This window comes from Schistocerca nitens, chromosome 5, assembly GCF_023898315.1.
Source record: "Schistocerca nitens isolate TAMUIC-IGC-003100 chromosome 5, iqSchNite1.1, whole genome shotgun sequence".
Lineage (NCBI taxonomy): Eukaryota > Metazoa > Arthropoda > Insecta > Orthoptera > Acrididae > Schistocerca > Schistocerca nitens.
The window spans coordinates 659,529,343-659,548,089 of record NC_064618.1 but is presented as its reverse complement, the minus strand read 5'-3'; the positions used below and the strand labels follow the sequence as shown (position 1 = coordinate 659,548,089).

Genomic DNA, 18,747 nt, shown 5'->3' with positions numbered 1-18,747 from the left:
TCTCTTTGAAAGTTGACAATAGGCTACATAACCGTTATGGTTAACGTTGAACATATACTTTTCAGACAGGTTTACCAACAGAGCAACGAACAAAGGCGCGAATCGGACTAATGCAACGAGCGTATTTACAGAATTGCCACTACGTTTTGGACACACCTCACAATTAGTCATCCCGCCGGAGACATCACGCTCATACCGTGTAACATCGCCTCTGGCCTTGAAAAAGAGCTCTATTTGGCAGCGAAAAGAGTCCAAAAATTCCCTCATCTGCACCATATATGACGTTCCCCATGTGCTGGCCGAGATTATCGATAATGTAAGAAATGGGAAGCACTGATAGAAAAAAAAATCCATAAGAAATTCTATAAGAACATCGAACTTTCTACTGAGTTTATGATTATATTTCACTGTCTACGATTAAACGATTGATTTCCTGTAGAGGTAAAACAGGATGGCACATCATGCTGGTTTTAAGAAACTCGAAGTGACTATGTTACAGAGACACACAATGTGACAGTCGTAAGAAAAGTTATCGTCTACAAAAAGCAAGATACTTATAAACTTACTTCGAGCCTCTATGATGCAACTTGTTTCTGGAATTTATCGGAAATATACGTAGTGGTTCATAGTGACACGAAAAGGTACGTCTGGTAGTAAAAAATAATGTAGAGCATTATTCACTTCGAACAACAAAGTTAAACAGCTGCTTCAGACTTCACTTTACTATCTTGTGTTTCAACTAACCGAGGGACATATAGAGAAGATCAAGCTTCACTTGCGGATACGGACTCCACTGTTCCTTCAGAACCATCATACCGGGAGATCAAAAAGTCAGTATAAATTTGAAAACTTAATAAAGCACGGAATAATGTAGATAGAGAGGTATAAATTGACACACATGCTTTGAATGACATGGGGTTTTATTAGAACGACCCCATATTGCTAGACACGTGAAAGATCTCTTGCGCGCGTCGTTGGTGATGATCGTGTGCTCAGCCGCCACTTTCGTCATGCTTGACCTCCCAGATCCCCAGACCTCACTCCGTGCGATTATTGGCTTTGGGGTTACCTGAAGTCGCAAGTGTATCGTGATCGACCGACATCTCTTGGGATGCTGCAAGACAACAACGGACGCCAATGCCTTACCATAGCTCCGGACATGCTTTACAGTGCTGTTCAAAACATTATTCGTCGACTAGAGGTATTGTTGAGGAATGATGGGGGACATATTGAGCCTTTCCTGTAAAGAACATCATCATTGCTTTGTCTTACTTTGTTACGCTAATTATTGCTATTCTGGTCAGATGAAGCGCCATCTGTCTGACCTTTTTTGAAATTTTGTATTTTTTTTGGTTCTAATAAAACCCCATGTTATTCCAAGCATGTGTGTCAATTTGTACCTCTCTATCTACATTATTCCGTGATTTATTAAGTTTTAAAATTTATACTGACGTTTTGATCACCCGGTAGTTCTACGTCCATAGCCATAGTCCGGAAGCCACCGTAAGAATTAGGCCGACTGAGGCCGACGTAATATCTGATGCCACTATAATAAACCCGTTTTCGTCTTCCATTAGCTAATAGTGCGTATACGAACGACTGTCGATAAGCCTCCACATAAGAACCGGACAAAATTTTACTTCACCCCTTTAAAAGGCTGCATCGGTCTCTTTGGAGCAGAACAGGTACCCGGCGGTCACGTGATCATCCACCGTTGACGTAAGAGACGGCATTGAAATTGTGTGTGTACACCAGTCTGTAGCATAGAGTTATCTCAGTAACATGGGTTGACATGGAGATGTCACTGAATCCCAGAAAAGACGATGGTATGTCAACGTGGATTGTCCACCTTGTCTGAAAGTATGGTGTTCAACTGGGCTTTCGGTGAGCTCGTAGCGTTTTCGTTTCGCATTTTGGTACTCCGGTTGCTACAGATTTATTTATCGATTGTCACTTTTTATCTGTAGTTCACTACTGCCATTTGCATTTTCATATTGTCATTTGGAGATAGTGACTGGAGCTCTGGGAGCTAAGAATGGAGTGCCAAGTGGAGTAATAGGAACATTTCCGACGCATTCTTCTGTGTGAGCTCGATAAAGGGGTGACAGCAGCAGATGCAGTCAGAAACATTTTCGCCTTGTAAGAGGAACATTCCATTGGATAGATCGCGGCAAAGGTAATGAGTTTCTCTTCAGGAGGATCGTTTTGTTATTAGTAATTTTTCACGTTCAAGAAGACCTTCGGGTTTGATGAATATTATTTAACGCATTGATCCACAATGATCCATGTCAGTGCACTCAAGAACTGGCAAATGTTATTAACTGTGATCAGTCCACCTTCATGCAAAGTTTGCATGCAGTGAGGAAGGTTGAAAACTCGGGTATATGAGTACCGCGTGCTATAACCCAAAGTCACAAAAATCAGCGTTGGTCATATGTGCATCTCTGCTTGGTCGTCATCAACTGGCTCGTGAACAACACTGGAAATTGCTATCCTGTATCGTTAATGGTGACGATAAATGGTGTCTTTATGCTAACACAAGAAAAATAAAGGAATAGCGGAGACCAAACAAAGTAGTGCCTGTCGTACAAAGACTTGCGTGCACTCACAAAACGTAATATCATGCATCTGGTATTAGAGCGATGTGCTGTGTACTATTAATTGCTTCCCCGGGTTTTAACCATCACTGCTGACAACAAATGAGACGTCTCGCAGACGCAGTCCAATAACAGCGATCAGGTAGACTGCGTGAAGTGATGCTATTCCAAGATAACAACCCTCCGCATTCTGCTAGACTAAAAAAAAAAAAATAAAAAAAAATTTAAAAAATCCACTAAATAGCACTTAAGATGGGAAGTAATTTCGTTCTCACCTTATTCACCTGATCTTGCGCTCTCAGATTTTCACGTTTGCCGCGCTTTATGGAACGACCTTCAAGGAATCCTTTTCGGATGGAAATATACTCCGATCACGTGTCAACGAGTTCTTCGCTTGAAAACCATGTGAATGGAAATATTACCTCCGCCTTCGTAGACTGTTGTAAAGAATGGAGGAGAATATGTTACTGATAACTAAAGCCTCTATTGTGTATATCTGTTGCTTTTATTAAACATATCGGAAAACGCTAACTTATGCACCAAATCAAAAATACTTGCATCGATGTAACACGACGTCATAACACTGGCAGTAAAAGATCTTAACCGATAGGAACCAGACGAGAGGAAGAAGCCCTGCCGGAATTTAAACTGTCAGTGAATGTTGATCCATCACAACCAGATTACGATCGCACACTGCGGAGGAAACTACGTAAAATGGACAACTGGAGGAGGAGGAGGAGAGTAGTGTTTAACGTCCCGTCGACAACAAGGTCATTAGAGACGGAGCGCAAGCTCGGGTGAGGGAAGGATGGGGAAGGAAATCGGCCGTGCCCTTTCAAAGGAACCATCCCGGCATTTGCCTGAAGCGATTTAGGGAAATCACGGAAAACCTAAATCAGGATGGCCGGAGACGGGATTGAACCGTCGTCCTCTCGAATGCCAGTCCAGTGTGCTAACCACTGCGCCACGTCGCTCGGTCTGGACAACTGGAATCAGGTCCTTCATAACATATCGTTGCTAACAGCGGGACATTAAGCAGCACGCCTTCAATGGGCCAAACAACATGGAAACTGGAAAGTACCCGACTGCAGCTGTGTAGTGCCGTCCAACGAATTTAGATTTTGGCTCGTTTCGAGGCAAGGCGCAGTGTGTACCGACGGCCCAGTGAGGCGTTCCACCCGTTGTCTGAGGAGGGTGCACTTCACGCTGTGGGTTGTCCTGTGATGTTTTTTGGGCGCATTTCGAAACTTACCGTGAATATCAATCAAGACATTTGTGTAAAAATCATCAGTGAGCAATTATTGCCGTTTGTTCTACTCTTTATCATGGGAATGCCGTGGGCACTCCCACCATCCAAGAGGACAATATCCATGTTCACAGAGCTGTACGCATACACTTATCAATCAGAATATTACGACAGTCTACCCAATAGCCGGTGTGTGCACCTTTTGCACGGATAACGTCGACGACACGTCGTGGCACAGAAGCAATGAGGCCTTGGTTTCCGCCCCGATAGCTGAATGGTCAGCGTGAAGGACTGCCGTACTAAGGGGCCGGGGTTAGATTCCCGGCTGGGTTTGGGATTTTCTCCGCTCAGGGATTTGGTGTTGAGTTGTCTTCATCATCATTTCATCGCCATCCGGCGCGCAGGTCGGCCAATGGGGCGTCGAATGTAATGACGCCTGTACCAAGGCGGCCATAACTGCCCCGTAAGGGGCCTCCCGGTCAATGACGCGAAACGCTCATTTCCAATTAGGCCTTGGTAGGTCGTTGGGTGGAGTTGGCACTATATCTGCACACACAAGTCATCTAATTCTCGTAAATCCCGGGGAGGGGGCGATGAGCTGTGACACCACCTTCAATCACATCCCAAATGTGTTCGATTGGGATCAGATCTGGCGAGTTGGGAGGTCAGAACATTAATTTGAAGCCGCCACTGTGTTCTTAGAATCACTGAGTCACACTTATGGTCTTGTGACATGGCGCATTATCTTGTCGAAAAATGCCACTGCCATCAGGAAACATGATCGCCATGGAGGGGTGTACGTGGTCTCTGCACTGCAGCCAGTGTACGATACTCCTTGGCTATCATGGTGCTTTGTACGAGCTCCACTACCCATGGAGGCCCGCGTGAATGTTCCCAGAGCATAATGGAGCCGTCGCCAATTTGTCCCAGTCTAGCAGTACAGGTGTTAAGGAGTTGTTCTACTGGAAGACAACGGATTTGCTCCCTCCCATCGGCGGGATTAATCAGACCGTACTACGCTCTGCCACTGCGACAACGTCCAGTGCCGATGATCAAGTGCCAATTTCAGTCGTAGTTGCCGATGTCGTGTTGTTAAAATTGGCACATGCGTGGGTCGTCGGCTGCAGAGGCCCATCCTGAAGAGTGTCTGTGCACCGTGTATTCAGACACACTTGTACTCTGCCCAGCATTAAAGTCTGATGTTAATTCCGCTACAGTGTGCCGCCTGTCCTGTTTCACCCCTTTTGTCTGAAATTTGTAATGAGGCGTGACCGGCCAAACCCCACGAAATCTAGACGAGGTTTCACCTTGGTTTCGCCACATGTTGAAGACACTCACCACAGCACTTCTCGAACGCCCGGCAAGACGTGTTGTTTTCGAAATGTTTGTACTGAGCCTCCTGGCCATCACAATCTGCCCTCGGTCAAACTCAGATAGGTCGTGTGCCTTCGCCATTGCACACACGAACATCACACTCACTGATAACACATGCACCGTGCGTGTGTCTGACTAGCAGTCATTCTTCGCCAGGTGACGCTGCCATCACCTGGACAGGTTCGTCTATAGTAGGTCGGTGATCATTATGTTCTGGTTGATCAGTGTGTGATCCTGATTTGACGAAAGCACATCCTACCGCACTTCGTCTTTTCCTCTAAATCACTCTGTCGTAATAGCATATAAATTGCCTAGGACTCTTGTGGAAAGACGATGAAACGTAGTTATCACCATTTCAGCTTTCTGGTAGCTCTGTTGTGGTGGTCTTATGTTCGAAGACTGGTTTGATGCAGTTCTCCACGATACTCTATCTTGTGCAAGCCTCTCCATATCCGAATAACTATTGCAGCTTAAATCCTTTTCAACATGCTTACTGTATTCATGTCTTCGTCTCCATCTATAATTTCTACCACTCCTCCCACACTTCCCTCCAATACTAAAATGGTGATCTCTTGATGTCTCAAAATCTATACTATGAACTGATCCCTTCTTTTAGTCAAGTTATGCCACAAATTTGTTTTCTCTCCAATTCTGTTCAGTACTTCCCCATGGTCTAACCTTCACAATTCTTCCGTAGCAACGTATGTCATTTTATCAGAACTATTTATCGTCCATGTGTCACTTCCAGACTAGGGCACATTCCAGACAGACGCCTTCGGAAAACGCTTCCTAGCACTCAAATCTACAGACTTTTCTGAAATTCCTGTTACAAACTTATAGAACCTGTAGGAGGGGGTGAGTACATAATATTTTGAATAGGGACCCTTGAGCGGCGACGCTGTCGATTCAAATGTTTAACTCACCGACTTCTGCTCGAACAACTGAATTGGGCATGACGCAGTGAAATTATTATGTACAGTTCGAAAGGAAACACAACGAAACATCCATTTATCACTTAAGCACATTTATTTGTATAAACACTTAAACATTACGTGTTTACATTGTTTCAGAAGAAAAAAGCACCCAACACATTGTTCCTGAAGAATAGTACTGATGCGTAACAACAGCGACTCAATGTGGCAACCGCCAACGTTGTTACAGGCATTGCACTTACGAAGTATGTTCTGGTACAAATTCTCCACCTCACCTGGTGTCTCTTCAGTTTATAATGCAGCAGCCAGAATTCGTGTCAGCAAATCTTCCTCTGTCTCTAGAGGGGTCTTGTAAATTAAACTTGGCATACGAGACCACAAGAATTACTGCAAGTACTGCATAGGAGTTAAATTCTGCGATGGTGGCGGCCACGTGGTTGACCACCTCGGCCTATCCATCTTCCACGACATCGTCTATTGAAGTGTTCCGAACCGCACGTGATAGGTGAGATAGTTCACCATCGTGCTGAAACCACATTTCCTGACAGACATTCAGTGATACAGCTTCTAAGAACAAGTCCAGAACGTTTTGTATGAAGATCAAAGTATGCAGAGCCATTTAGCTGGAGTGGAAGGAGGTATGGCCCAACAACATGACCGTCCAGGTTAATACCAAACCAGTGCTGAAATCCCTGAACAAACGTTGCTCGACAGTTTTCATCTGGTCAAACATGGCTGCTTCGCGAATTCAGATCACAGTCCCTAGTGAACTTACATTCATCTACGTACAGAACTCGACATGGAAACAGCGGTGTGTCGATGCAGCGGTGAAGGAAAAACGTGCTGTAGACAATGCGTTGTGGAAGATCGACCTGCCCCATAGGGTGTGTCCTTTATAAGTAGTACGGATGTAATTTCTCCTCAGGCAGATCGTCCCAGACGATACTGTGACTAACTCTCATTGCAAGCGCTATTGTTCGACTACCCGTTGACGGATTACCTTCTACAGGATGCAGTACATCTTCTTCAAAGTCGGGCGTGCGGTGTTGCGTGAGGACCAGAGTTCTGCTTCTTCATGGTAAAGGTGCATGTTTCTCGGAGCCGCCGCGTAAGTTGTGCAGGAAGTTAGTACGATGGTGTGTTACGTTGCGGTAAACGTTTGCGATACCACCGATTAGCATCTCTCCTGTTACCTTGATCTTCGCCATACACAAGGAGCATGTCTGTGTAAGCAGAAAATGTGTACCGAATCATGTTTACTGCATCGGAGAAGCACAGTCATTTAATAGGTGAACAGGTCTCGCAGCAGTGGAGACGTTAAGTGAAATCTGGTGGCCGTCTGATGCCGTTCACGTCATCCTTTCATGCCAGAACAAGCAACTCTGAGACGTGGACGCGTTACACATCTAAACTGAAATTGTCTTAGAACGAAAACGGTATGTTTGCGGACATGGATTTCAAATGAAAATATGGTGTACTCACTCCCCTCTAAAAGTCCTAGAAATTTGTAACTGTATTTGCTGAACACCCTGCAACTTCGATGTTAACAAATTTTTCTGCTTCAGAAAAGTTTTCCTTGTCATTGCCAGTCTACATTATATATCCTATTTCGACCATCATTAATTATTTTAATGCCCAAATAGTAAATCTCATCTTCTACTTTCAGCGTTTTGCTTTCTCATCTAATTCCCTCATCGTCTGATTTAATTCCACTACATTCCATTATCCTTGATTTGCTTTTGTTGATTTTCATCGTACAACCCCCTTTCAACACATTCTCCATTCCGTTCAACTGCTCTTCCAAGTCCTTTGCCGTCACTGACAGAATTAAAGTGTCATAGGCAAACTTCATAGTTTTTATTCTTCTACCTGAACTTTAATCCCTTTTCCTACAATTTCTTTCTTTTGCTTTACCGTTTTCTGAATGTACAGATCAAATAACATCGAGGATGGGCTACAGCCCTGCCTCACTCACCCTACAACGGACGATTCACTTTAATGCCCCTTGACTCTCATAACTGCCATCTGGTTTCTGTAAAATTTCTAAATAGCATTACGCTCCCTGTATGTTACCCCTGCTACTTATAAAATTTCAGCGAGTGGCAGAACACTTAGAAGATGCAGCAGGTCTACCAAAGAGACTGCTTACACTACGCTTGTCCGCCCTATTCTGGAGTATTGCTGTGCGGTGTGGAATCCGAATCAGGTGGGACTGACGGATGACATCGAAAAAGTACAAAGAAGAGCAGCTCGTTTTGTATTATCGCGAAATAGGGGAAATAGTGTCACAGATATGATACGTGAATTGGAGTGGCAATTATTAAAACAAAGGCGTTTTTCGTTGCGACGGGATCTTCTCATGAAATTTCATTTACCAGTTTTCTCCTCCGAGCCTGCCGCCGTGGCCGAGCGGTTCTAGGCGCTTCAGTCCGGAACCGCGCGACTGCTACGGTCGCAGGTTCGAATCGTGCCTCGGGCATGGATGTGTGCGATGTCCTTAGGTTAGTTAGGTTTAAGTAGTTCTGAGTTCTAGGGGACTGATGACCTCAGATGTTAAGTCCCATTGTGCTCAGAGCCATTTTAACCATTCACCTCAGATTGCGAAAACATTCTGTTGGCACCCACCTACACAGGGAGAAATGATCATGACGATAAAATAAGAGAAACCAGGGCTCGCACAGAAAAATTTAAGTGCTCGTTTTTCCCGCGTGCCTTTAGAGAGTGGAACGGTAGAGAGACAGCATGAAAGTGGTTCATTGAACCCTCTGCCAGGCACTTTGCTGTGAATAGCACAGTACTCACGTAGATGTAGATGTATTACAGTCGCCATTGTCAAAAGCTTTCTCCAATGTACAGAAGCTATAATCGCAGGTTTGCCTTTCCCTAGACTATCTTGCAAGACAAGTTGTAGTATCATTATTGACTCGCGTGTTCCTACATTTCCCCGGAATCCAAATTGATCTTCCCTGAGGTCAGCTTCTGCCAACTTTTATATTCTTCTGTAAATAATTCGTGTTAGTATTTTGGAACCATGACTCATTCCCCTGATATTTCGGTGTCAGCATCTGTTCTGCAGTTTATCATCAGCGAGCTGGACAGCTCATATCTGAACGAACGGGTTGATTCTGCCACTCGCCCAATGGAACAAAAAAAAAAAAAAAGTGTGTGAAATCTTATGGGACTTATCGGTCCCTAAGCTTACTCACTACTTAACCTAAATTATCCTAAGGACAAACACACACACACACACACACACACACACACACACACACACACACACACACCCATGCCCAAGGGTGGACTCGAACCTCCACCGGGACCAGCCGCACAGTCCATGACTGCAACGCATTTGACCGCCCGGCCAACCACGCGCGGCGCCGAATGGAGCGAAGTTTCTACACTATACTCTGAATATTTGGATGCTGTCTCCTGTGGGTCACTATAGTTTTTTCAGTGTGCTTAATTCTTAATTGCTGCAGGAATCTAATACATGGTCTTTCTTTCAGATTGTGGGTGGCAGCCATGGATTATCTGCGAGGTAATGACTGCAGCAGTTCTTGTCGTGTGCCGAAGCACAGGACTGCCACGGCATCAGTGGTGGTACGTTGCTGCCGTCTGTTCCACGGCTACGGAGTGCTCGCCGTGATGAACCCGCTGCCGGAGTGACTGTCGATAGACATGTGGCGAGTGACTGTTACGACTTTCCTCTGCGCTCTGCTCACTTAATGGTGTCTTTTGCCGCAGCTATGATGTGAACCGCACTCATGACTTAAGTTGCTAGCGGACATACGTGTAGCTGCTCCACGACTCTGTAGGCATTTATTGATTCTAGTCGTTTTCTTCATCAATTTTCCTCCTATAGGGTAACTCCTGCGTATCCTCGGTTCAGCACTCGGAAACTCCTACTTAGTGATTATCAAACACACTGTTTGCAATCTCACATTGGAGAGGTGTAAGAAGGGCTTACGCTTACCGAAAAATCTAGTCACTGTGAATGCTACATAATGCAGGTGCGAACTTAGGGAGTGGCTACGCAATTCGTAAGAGACTGCGTAGTGGCAGGCAGCTTTGGTGATAAACTGAGTTCCGAATGGTGTAATTAGAAGTCACCCGTGAAGTTTCCTTACCTCAGAATTGTGCCAAAGAGTGAATGCTAACGATTTAGGTGATTATCGTCTGTTGAATAGTGAGGCGGAGAGACAAAGTGGCGTGTCAGCGTCGCAGGAGACAAGCGGCGAGATAGAGCGCAGTGACGCACTGCTGTCAGCCGTATCGGCGATGCGGACGCCCGCTTCGCCGCCTGCCAGTGACAACCTGCCGGCGGCGACCACGGGCTGAGAACAGCGGCCAGCTGCCAGCGGCCGGCCCGGCGCGGCTCCTTTGATGAATCTCGCGCTGTCCGCGGCGCTGCACAACGCCTCCGAGGGCGCGGCCGTGGGCTCGCCCTTCCTGCCGGCCAGCTTCTTCAACGCCACCTCCTGGTCTGCGGGGGCGGGCGCCAACGGCAGCGTCGCCGCCGCCCCCGACGTGGGCGACGTGCCGCAGGTGCCCGCCTACATCCGCACCGCCTCCACCGTCGCCTGCGTCATCATCATGAGCATCGGCGTGGCGGGCAACGCCATGGTGCCGGCCGTGATCCTGCGCAGCCGCGACATGCGCAACTCCACCAACATCTTCCTGGTCAACCTCAGCGTCGCCGACCTCCTCGTGCTCCTCGTCTGCACGCCCACCGTCCTCGTCGAGGTCCACTCGCGCCCGGAAGTCTGGCTGCTCGGAGAGACCATGTGTGAGTACGACCGCAAAGCACTTTTGCACAGCTACAGCTATACAGCACTCCGTCTTCAGGCCACAAGTGGCCCATCGGGACCATCCGACCGCCGTGTCATCCTCAGATGAGGATGCGGATAGGAGGGGCGTGTGGTCAGCACACCGCTCTCCCGGTCGTTATGATGCTTTTCTTTGACCGGAGCCGCTACTAGTCGGTCGAGTAGCTCCTCAATTGGCATCACGAGGCTGAGTGCACCACGAAAAATGGCAACAGCACATGGCGGCCCGAATGGTCACCCATCCAAGTGCCGGCCACGCCCGACAGCGCCTAACTTCGGTGATCTGACGGGAACCGGTGTATCCACTGCGGCAAGGCCGTTGCCTACAGCTATACGGGGTGAAAAGTATTTAAACCGACAAACTCTGGGAGTTTGTAGGGGACATCAAAACAAATGTTTTTCCCTAATGTCTTTTTTTTTTTTTTTTTTTTTTTTTTTTTTTTTTTTTTTCCTATGAGCCGGCCGAAGTGGCCGCGCGGTTCTGGCGCTGCAGTCTCGAACCGCGAGACCGCTACGGTCGCAGGTTCGAATCCTGCCTCGGGCATGGATGTGTGTGATGTCCTTAGGTTAGTTAGGTTTAAGTAGTTCTAAGTTCTAGGGGACTGATGACCACAGATGTTGAGTCCCATAGTGCTCAGAGCCATTTTTTTTCCTATGAGGAGTATTTAAACCGGTAGAGGAAGATTTCTCGAGGCAGGATTCGGACCTGCGACCGTAGCGGTCACCCACACGGTTCCAGACTGAAGCGCCTAGAACCGCATGGCCACACCGGCCGGAACTTTTTTTTTATGACCAAGAGACAACACATTAACACAACCCAATTTTAGTTCCTCTTCTGATGCAACAGGAGTTGCGTAAACAAGGTTGCGCATCTAGCCCCACACAAAAAAGTCCAGAGGCGACATATCTGGGGATCGAGCAGGCCATGGTACAGGACCACCTCTGCCAATCCACGTTTCTGGGAACCGTCGGTCCAGGAGTCGACGCACACGACGACCGAAAAGTGCCGGCGCCCCGTCATGTTGGAACCACATCCGTTGTCTTGAATGGAGCGGGACGTCTTCCAGCAATTCTGGCAATGCTCTGGCGAGAAAATTGTAATAGTGCCTGCCATTTAGTGGCCTAGGTAGCAGATGCGGCCCAATTAAGCAGTCCCCAACAAACACCGACCCACACATTAACGAAGAACCGCACTTGATGAGCGCTAGTAACTGTGGCATATGGGTTATCCCCAGTCCAAACATGCGAATTGTGAATGTTGAAGACTCCATCACGCCCGAATGTTGCTTCATCGCTAAACAACACAGAGGAAGGAAATGTAGGATGCATATCACACTGTTCCAGGTGCCACAGCGAAAACTCTGTTCTGGGTGGATGATCAACTGTTTCCAGGTTGTGGGCACGCTGTAAGTGAAATGGACGTAACAATTGCTCTCGAAGGACTGTTCTTACATTCGTCTGATTCGTCCCCATGTTACGTGCAATTTTACGAATGCTGATTGAAGGTTCCCGCTCCACATGCTGCAAGACAGCTTCCTCAAATTGCAGCGTTCTTACCGTGCGACGGCGTTCCTGTCCAGGTAATCTGCTAAATTACCCGGTCTCACGCAGACGTTGGTACACAGCAACAAAGGTCGTATGATGCAGGATACGGCGATTAGGATATTGTTGTTGATAAACCCGCTGTGCGGCTCGTCCGTTGTGGTACGCTACGTAGTATGCACCAACCATATCAATGTACTCACTCCAGGTGTATCTCTCCATTAGTAAACAGAGACAATGCACTACTACACTGGTGGACAGGAGTTGCCTACAACTGAGGATCGTAATACGGCGTCTAACAACTGACGAGCGTAATACGACCTCCATCGGTTAAATAGTCCTCATAGGAAAAAATGACATTAGGGAGAAATATTTGTTTTGATGTTCCCTGCAACCTCCTAGAGCTTGTCGGTTTAAATACTTTTCACCCTGTAGTAGACGAAGCGACTTCACGACAAATAGTGAATTATCTGCTCCTATTCCCTCAGTGTCCTCCGGCCATTGTAGTAAAAGTACCTAGTGGAGAAAATTATCCAATTTAATACAATACCACCTGTTCTGTCTTCAGCATGAGGGTAAGTGGGGAGCATTCTTGCTGCGCACTTGGGAATATGGGGAAATGAACAAGCAGACGTAGCACCCAAGGAAGCCTGCTGGGAACATGCAGTGTCAAAATTTGCCATCGTCCGATAGACTGTCACTTCCATGAACGAATCTGTCGGGGAGGAACGGCTGGTGGTGAAGGACACTGAGCTGAGATTGGTAAACCCAACTATCCGGCTGTGACGTTCCTCGTACTAGTCATTCCGGATGGATGAATGACCGTGACCAGCCTACTAGTCGGGCACTTTCCTCTAACGCTTGGCTTCATACTCCGGCGAGATAGTGCGAGGCACAGTAGGTGAGGAAATGAACTGTTATACGGGGTAGCAGAATTCATTTCTAAATTCACCCATACTGATTCATGTTTTCCACGAATCCCACTACGACCACCATGGTTCTGCCTTCAGCGCAGTTGAGCTTCTGTGCTATTATATTAATCTGATCCTGTGCACTGTCTTCATAAACCTATAGTACTCTTAGTTGATAGCTCCATATAGAAGTTGTTTTATTTTAAGCATGATTTGTTATGTCCTACGATTGGCAGCTATTTTAGGTAGTGGGTATTTCGTTACTCCCAGTTTGGAAGTTAATTTATGCGGGTGTGAATTTATTATGTCTGTTATTATCCATGTTAATTTACACAGTGAATCACCTAAAACCTGTACCACAAATATTGCGGAAATTGAAAGCGCTGTTGATGTGCGAGCCGTCTTGTTAACCAATCAACATATTGTAATAAAACTTTGAAACTGTACTTTTTGTGCAAACATACACTTCTTTTCAATGGAAGATTGGGTATTGCATTAACAAACTAAAATTAAGGTAATTCAGAATGTAAGTGATGTTTGTTGTTTGATTTTAGTGCGAGTCGTTTACGAGACATTGTATTTCGAAAAGTTCTCTCACCGACACTTGCATAATACCTATGGTAGCAAACACTAAAGAACAACACAACTACGTACAATAGTTATGTGGATTCTGACCAGTAACGAGACGATTGACCATCACTAGTTTTGTTCAAATTACCATTTGCAGCGGCAACACCCGCTTGCAATCTGGCATGGAACGACTGCTGCACACGTGCTAGCATTTCAGCGGAGATATCCGGGGACGTTGCAGTAATACGTCATTGCATATCATCGAGTGTAGTTGGTATGTCCTTTCAGACAGCGTCTTTCAGCTTTCCCCACAGAAAAAAAGTCTACAGGCGTCAAATTCTAGGGGACGGGCCGGCCAAGGTAGAGGTGCTCTGCGTCCAGTCCAGCGATTTGTAAACAATTTGTGAAGACATGCTGTAGTACTTCGTGCACTATGGGCTGGACGGCCATCATGTTGGTACCACATGTTGCTCCTAATCTGAAGCAGAACGACTTCTAGCACTCGTGGAAGATGGTCTGTTAGGAGACTGCGATAGTTGTGGGCATTCAGTGTTCCGTCTATGAATAACGGGCCCATGAACTGACGGTTCACTATCCCACACCAGACGTTCACACGCTGACGTTACACGTGACGGAGCCAACTGGGATTATCATCAGTCCAAGAGTGCATGTTTCGGCGGTTTACCTGGCCATAATTGCCAAGTGTGGTTTCATCACTAAACAAGATACATGATATGTCTGGAGTATCCTGTTTTTAGTGCCCATATACAGAAATTAAAACAATTTTCATAATCGTTCTCATGCAGCTCCTGAAAGAGAAGCATTTGATAGGGATGTAACCTATGTCGATGGAGAATGCGCAGGACACTTGCCTGACTCACGCTACTCCCTAGTGAGATTGCGCGCGAGCCAATGTGCGGATCAACTGCTTCAGCACCAGGAACATTAATTTCCCCCTCTTCTGTCCTCACTTGTTTCCTTCTGTTGCCGGCCTGGATGGCCGAGAGGTTCTAGGCGCTACAGTCTGGAACTGCGCGACCGCCACGGTCGCGGGTTCGAATCCTGCTTCGGCATGGATGTGTGTGATGTCCTTAGGTTAGTTATGTTTAAGTAGTTCTAAGTTCTAGGGGACTGATGACCTCAGATGTTAAGTCCCATAGTGCTCAGAGCCATTTTTCCTCTTGTTACTTCGTCTAGGTATTACACCACCACTTTCACGTAACTTGTTGAAGAGGCTCATAAATAACTGACGAGATGGTTGATGTCTATTGGGATATCTTGCCGCATACACCGTAAAAGAACGAACAGCATTCCTCCTACACTCTTCACACGCCATGAGCATGACGGCTTTTTCTGCATTGATAAATCACATCGTCCACTCACGACCCAATGCTTGGACTGCCACACACTAACTAGCAAGCCGCAATGCACTCAGCGAACACACAAGCACACTGTAAGCAAACGTAACTACATAGTACCTAGCAACTACGCAGGTTGAATGGTACAAACGAGCGTCGGTGAGAAAACTTTTCAAAATAAGAAATTTTGTAAAAGACCCGGACTAGAATCCTGCAACATATGACTTTCTAATTTACCCTACTTTTAGTTTGTTAATGTCATCAGGCACAGTACTGTTTTAAAAATATATATTTGCACAAAAATGCTCTTTCTAAGTACTATGTTTATTGGCTAACAATACGAGCCCCTTCCTGCCAGTCCATATTGTGAAAACTGCACATCAATAGAACTTTAAATTTCCACAGTATCTGGCGAGAAAGTTGTAGGTGATTCACAGTGTATATTAATTATAATCATTAACTATAAAGTTTTACTTCAGTGTGGCATTTTCACTTAGTATCATACGAATCATTTGTGGTAACTGCAGAAATGTAAATTAAGTTTATTGCAGTTGCTCTCATTTCCGCAAAATACATCCATTTTGGATCAAGAATAGATTGAATATAGTTACTCCATACTAAACCTACGGCCGGCCGCGGTGGTCTCGCGGTTCTAGGCGCGCAGTCTGGAACCGTGCGACTGCTACGGTCGCAGGTTCGAATCCTGCCTCGGGCATGGATGTGTGTGATGTCGTTAGGTTAGTTAGGTTTAATTAGTTCTAAGTTCTAGGGGACTTATGACCACAGCAGTTGAGTCCCATAGTGCTCAGAGCCATTTGAACCATTTTTGAACTAAACCTACGTAAAAGTAGTAATCATTTTTCCATCAAATACTAAAATTAAAAGCAACAAAATTATATGCTCCATGTATATTTCTTGAGTGTTGTGTAGTTCATCTTCCATATAGTTTTGACTAATGATATAGTTTCGACCATACAGTTATTAACAGCAGTTTTACCTTGACTCTCCGTGAAACGGCCGAAATTAGTACGTTGTCAATGCTGGAGCTTGTTACACATAAAACATCAGGTACCATGTAGAAAATCTTTTGTTTTCTACTAACGGTGCCGTGCTTTCAAAAGATGGAGAATGACACATCCACTGCAATGCCGCTGCATACTAAGTTTAACTTTAACTTGTTAAATCTTCAGAAAGTCCTTAGTAGAAGAGAGCTTCATAATCTAATTTTGACGAATTTATAGGAACATTATTTTTACTTGCTTCCACGTAGCAGTTTCTTGCTTTTGGCTCTGTTAGAAGATACTTACGGCCAACTACGTGGGCTAAAACACACGTTTATTTATCCGACAAAAGAATGGAAGCACTATACAGGAGTATTCTTTCTTTTAATGCTCTAAACGGTTATGTAATGTTGCAGAAGTTGGTTGAACATATTGAAAGAGCCTTTTTTTGCATTAAAACAATTAACGAATCCTTATGTCGAAATTGTTCCCCGTGTACATACAGGCAAGGCCGTATATTAGTACAGGATGACTTGGAAATTCACTACAACTTTACCTTCATTTATGCCCCAAATGCGTTGTGTGGGTGCTCTCGCCTTAATGATCTTTCATTAATAAGTAAAATATTTCTGAGTTACTCGGTTGTGTTGTCCCATGTGTGTTTTGTTTGTATTCTTGAATACTCAGTGACGCACGTATTATTCCATCCTTTGCAGCTCTTTCATACGGACTATTAGAGATTCCAGCCCACTGAGAAAAGCAAGGTACTGATTTTCATGACGACACAAATGATTACCATCTGGCACTATGTGTCGTTTCTTCGTAGATGCTGAGGCCTCTTGAATGTGATCTAAGACCGATTTCCTTATTATCTAAGAATCAGTCGATTTCCAGGTGCAACATGTAATGTTAACATACACGTTTCACCAAATTCAATTTTAAGTTCTCTTTGTCAAATCGAGAAGCTGGCCTGATATAAGAATGGAAAAGATGAAGCGTGAACTGTTCAGTTATATACATCCTATCGCATTTAGGGAAATCTGAGGTGAATAAACGTGAAACACCGACAAATGCCACTCATTACGTCGTCGACTGCCATCTCCCTTTGGTCTCGGCTCCAGAGAGTAGCTGAGAGGTTCAGTTTTCCATTAAGGAAGTAAATGGAAATGCTGTGTCTTACCCGGGAGTGAGCACTCGCAGACACGAAGGGGTGAGAAAGAGGCTGATCCCATTTTTCTTAAAGCCAGAAGTCGATTTGGTGTGTGCGGAACCTGTTTCAAGCTTTTATGACTTTTCACGAGTCTGGAGTGACCATTTACTAGGAGGCTTCGACGCCTCAGTCACGCTACAGCTTCCCAGATAGTAAATAAATCTTCATAAATTGTAACCTTTATGTTTGTACTTATAATTGTGTTAAGTTCGTTTTTGAACTTCTAACGTACAACGTCTGTGTGTGTGTGTTTTTCTCGGCGTATAACTTCTGTGCGTAACTGTATTAATGTTCTTGCGAAATGCCTGTACTATTTTGTGAATATTGAATGTGCCTATGCAGCACTATGGATGTAGAATGGTACAGAATATTCTCAATACAATATTCTAAACGTAATAGGAAGTCTGACCTAGCCTTTATGACTGATACGGTTGCCAGGTTAATTCACAAAATTACCGAACATTGACTGGCGAAAGATTTTCTGAGCTCAATGGAACAGTAAACGTAAAATATTGTATTTGTAATTGCTAGTACAGCTTCCAAAAATTTTTGTCTCCTTTCAGTTTTTGGTAAAACACGTTGCACGTTGCTTGCCGACTTCAGCTTAAACCGAAGGCATAGGGTCTTTTTTTTTACCATACCGACACTTCGTTTGTTTCTAACATCGGACCATGAATGATTCATGTGACTGAAGACTCTTCCCACAAAGGCATTGCTGCCCTGAACCGCTATAAAATGTTTTATGAGTTTCCTTATCTTAGGCGTTTCTTCTCCGTTTAAAAACGTTTTCCACGAAAGTGAGTTTGTGTACATAGCAGCTTGACTTTTTTATTGTTCGAAAGTGTATGCACTTTTCAGTATCCACCATCTTTGATGCCTGTACATATTTTTATATGTAGGAGATATTTTTGCTGCAGCCATGTAACTGACAATTTTCAAAGGAGATTTTTCGTAGTCAAACCAATTCTTAAGATAATATTCGACTCTCTGGTAGTCTACGAGAGCTTTATTTTTGAACTTATTTCGCTGAACCTCATTTAGTTTTAACATTTCTTGGTTGACTTGAGCCCCAAAGAAACAACCATTCTTACGTGATTCAATATCCACTTTTAAAGTGACCATAAAATTATTGAATTTTACTGAATTTTGTGAATAAATAAATAAATTTGTTATATGAATG

At 44.9% G+C, this 18,747-nt stretch overlaps 1 protein-coding gene and 1 pseudogene across 1 annotated transcript; one reads left to right on the top strand and one right to left on the bottom strand.

The window, feature by feature from the left end:
* Positions 1–10,532: 10,532 nt before the first annotated feature.
* On the top strand, positions 10,533–16,784 carry LOC126260645 (G-protein coupled receptor 83-like). Its single transcript, XM_049957982.1, has 2 exons — positions 10,533–11,001; positions 16,774–16,784. The coding sequence occupies exons 1-2, from the start codon at positions 10,533–10,535 to the stop codon at positions 16,782–16,784; spliced, it is 480 nt and encodes a 159-aa protein (XP_049813939.1).
* Positions 11,182–11,299, bottom strand: LOC126261013 (5S ribosomal RNA; annotated as a pseudogene).
* Positions 16,785–18,747: the final 1,963 nt, after the last annotated feature.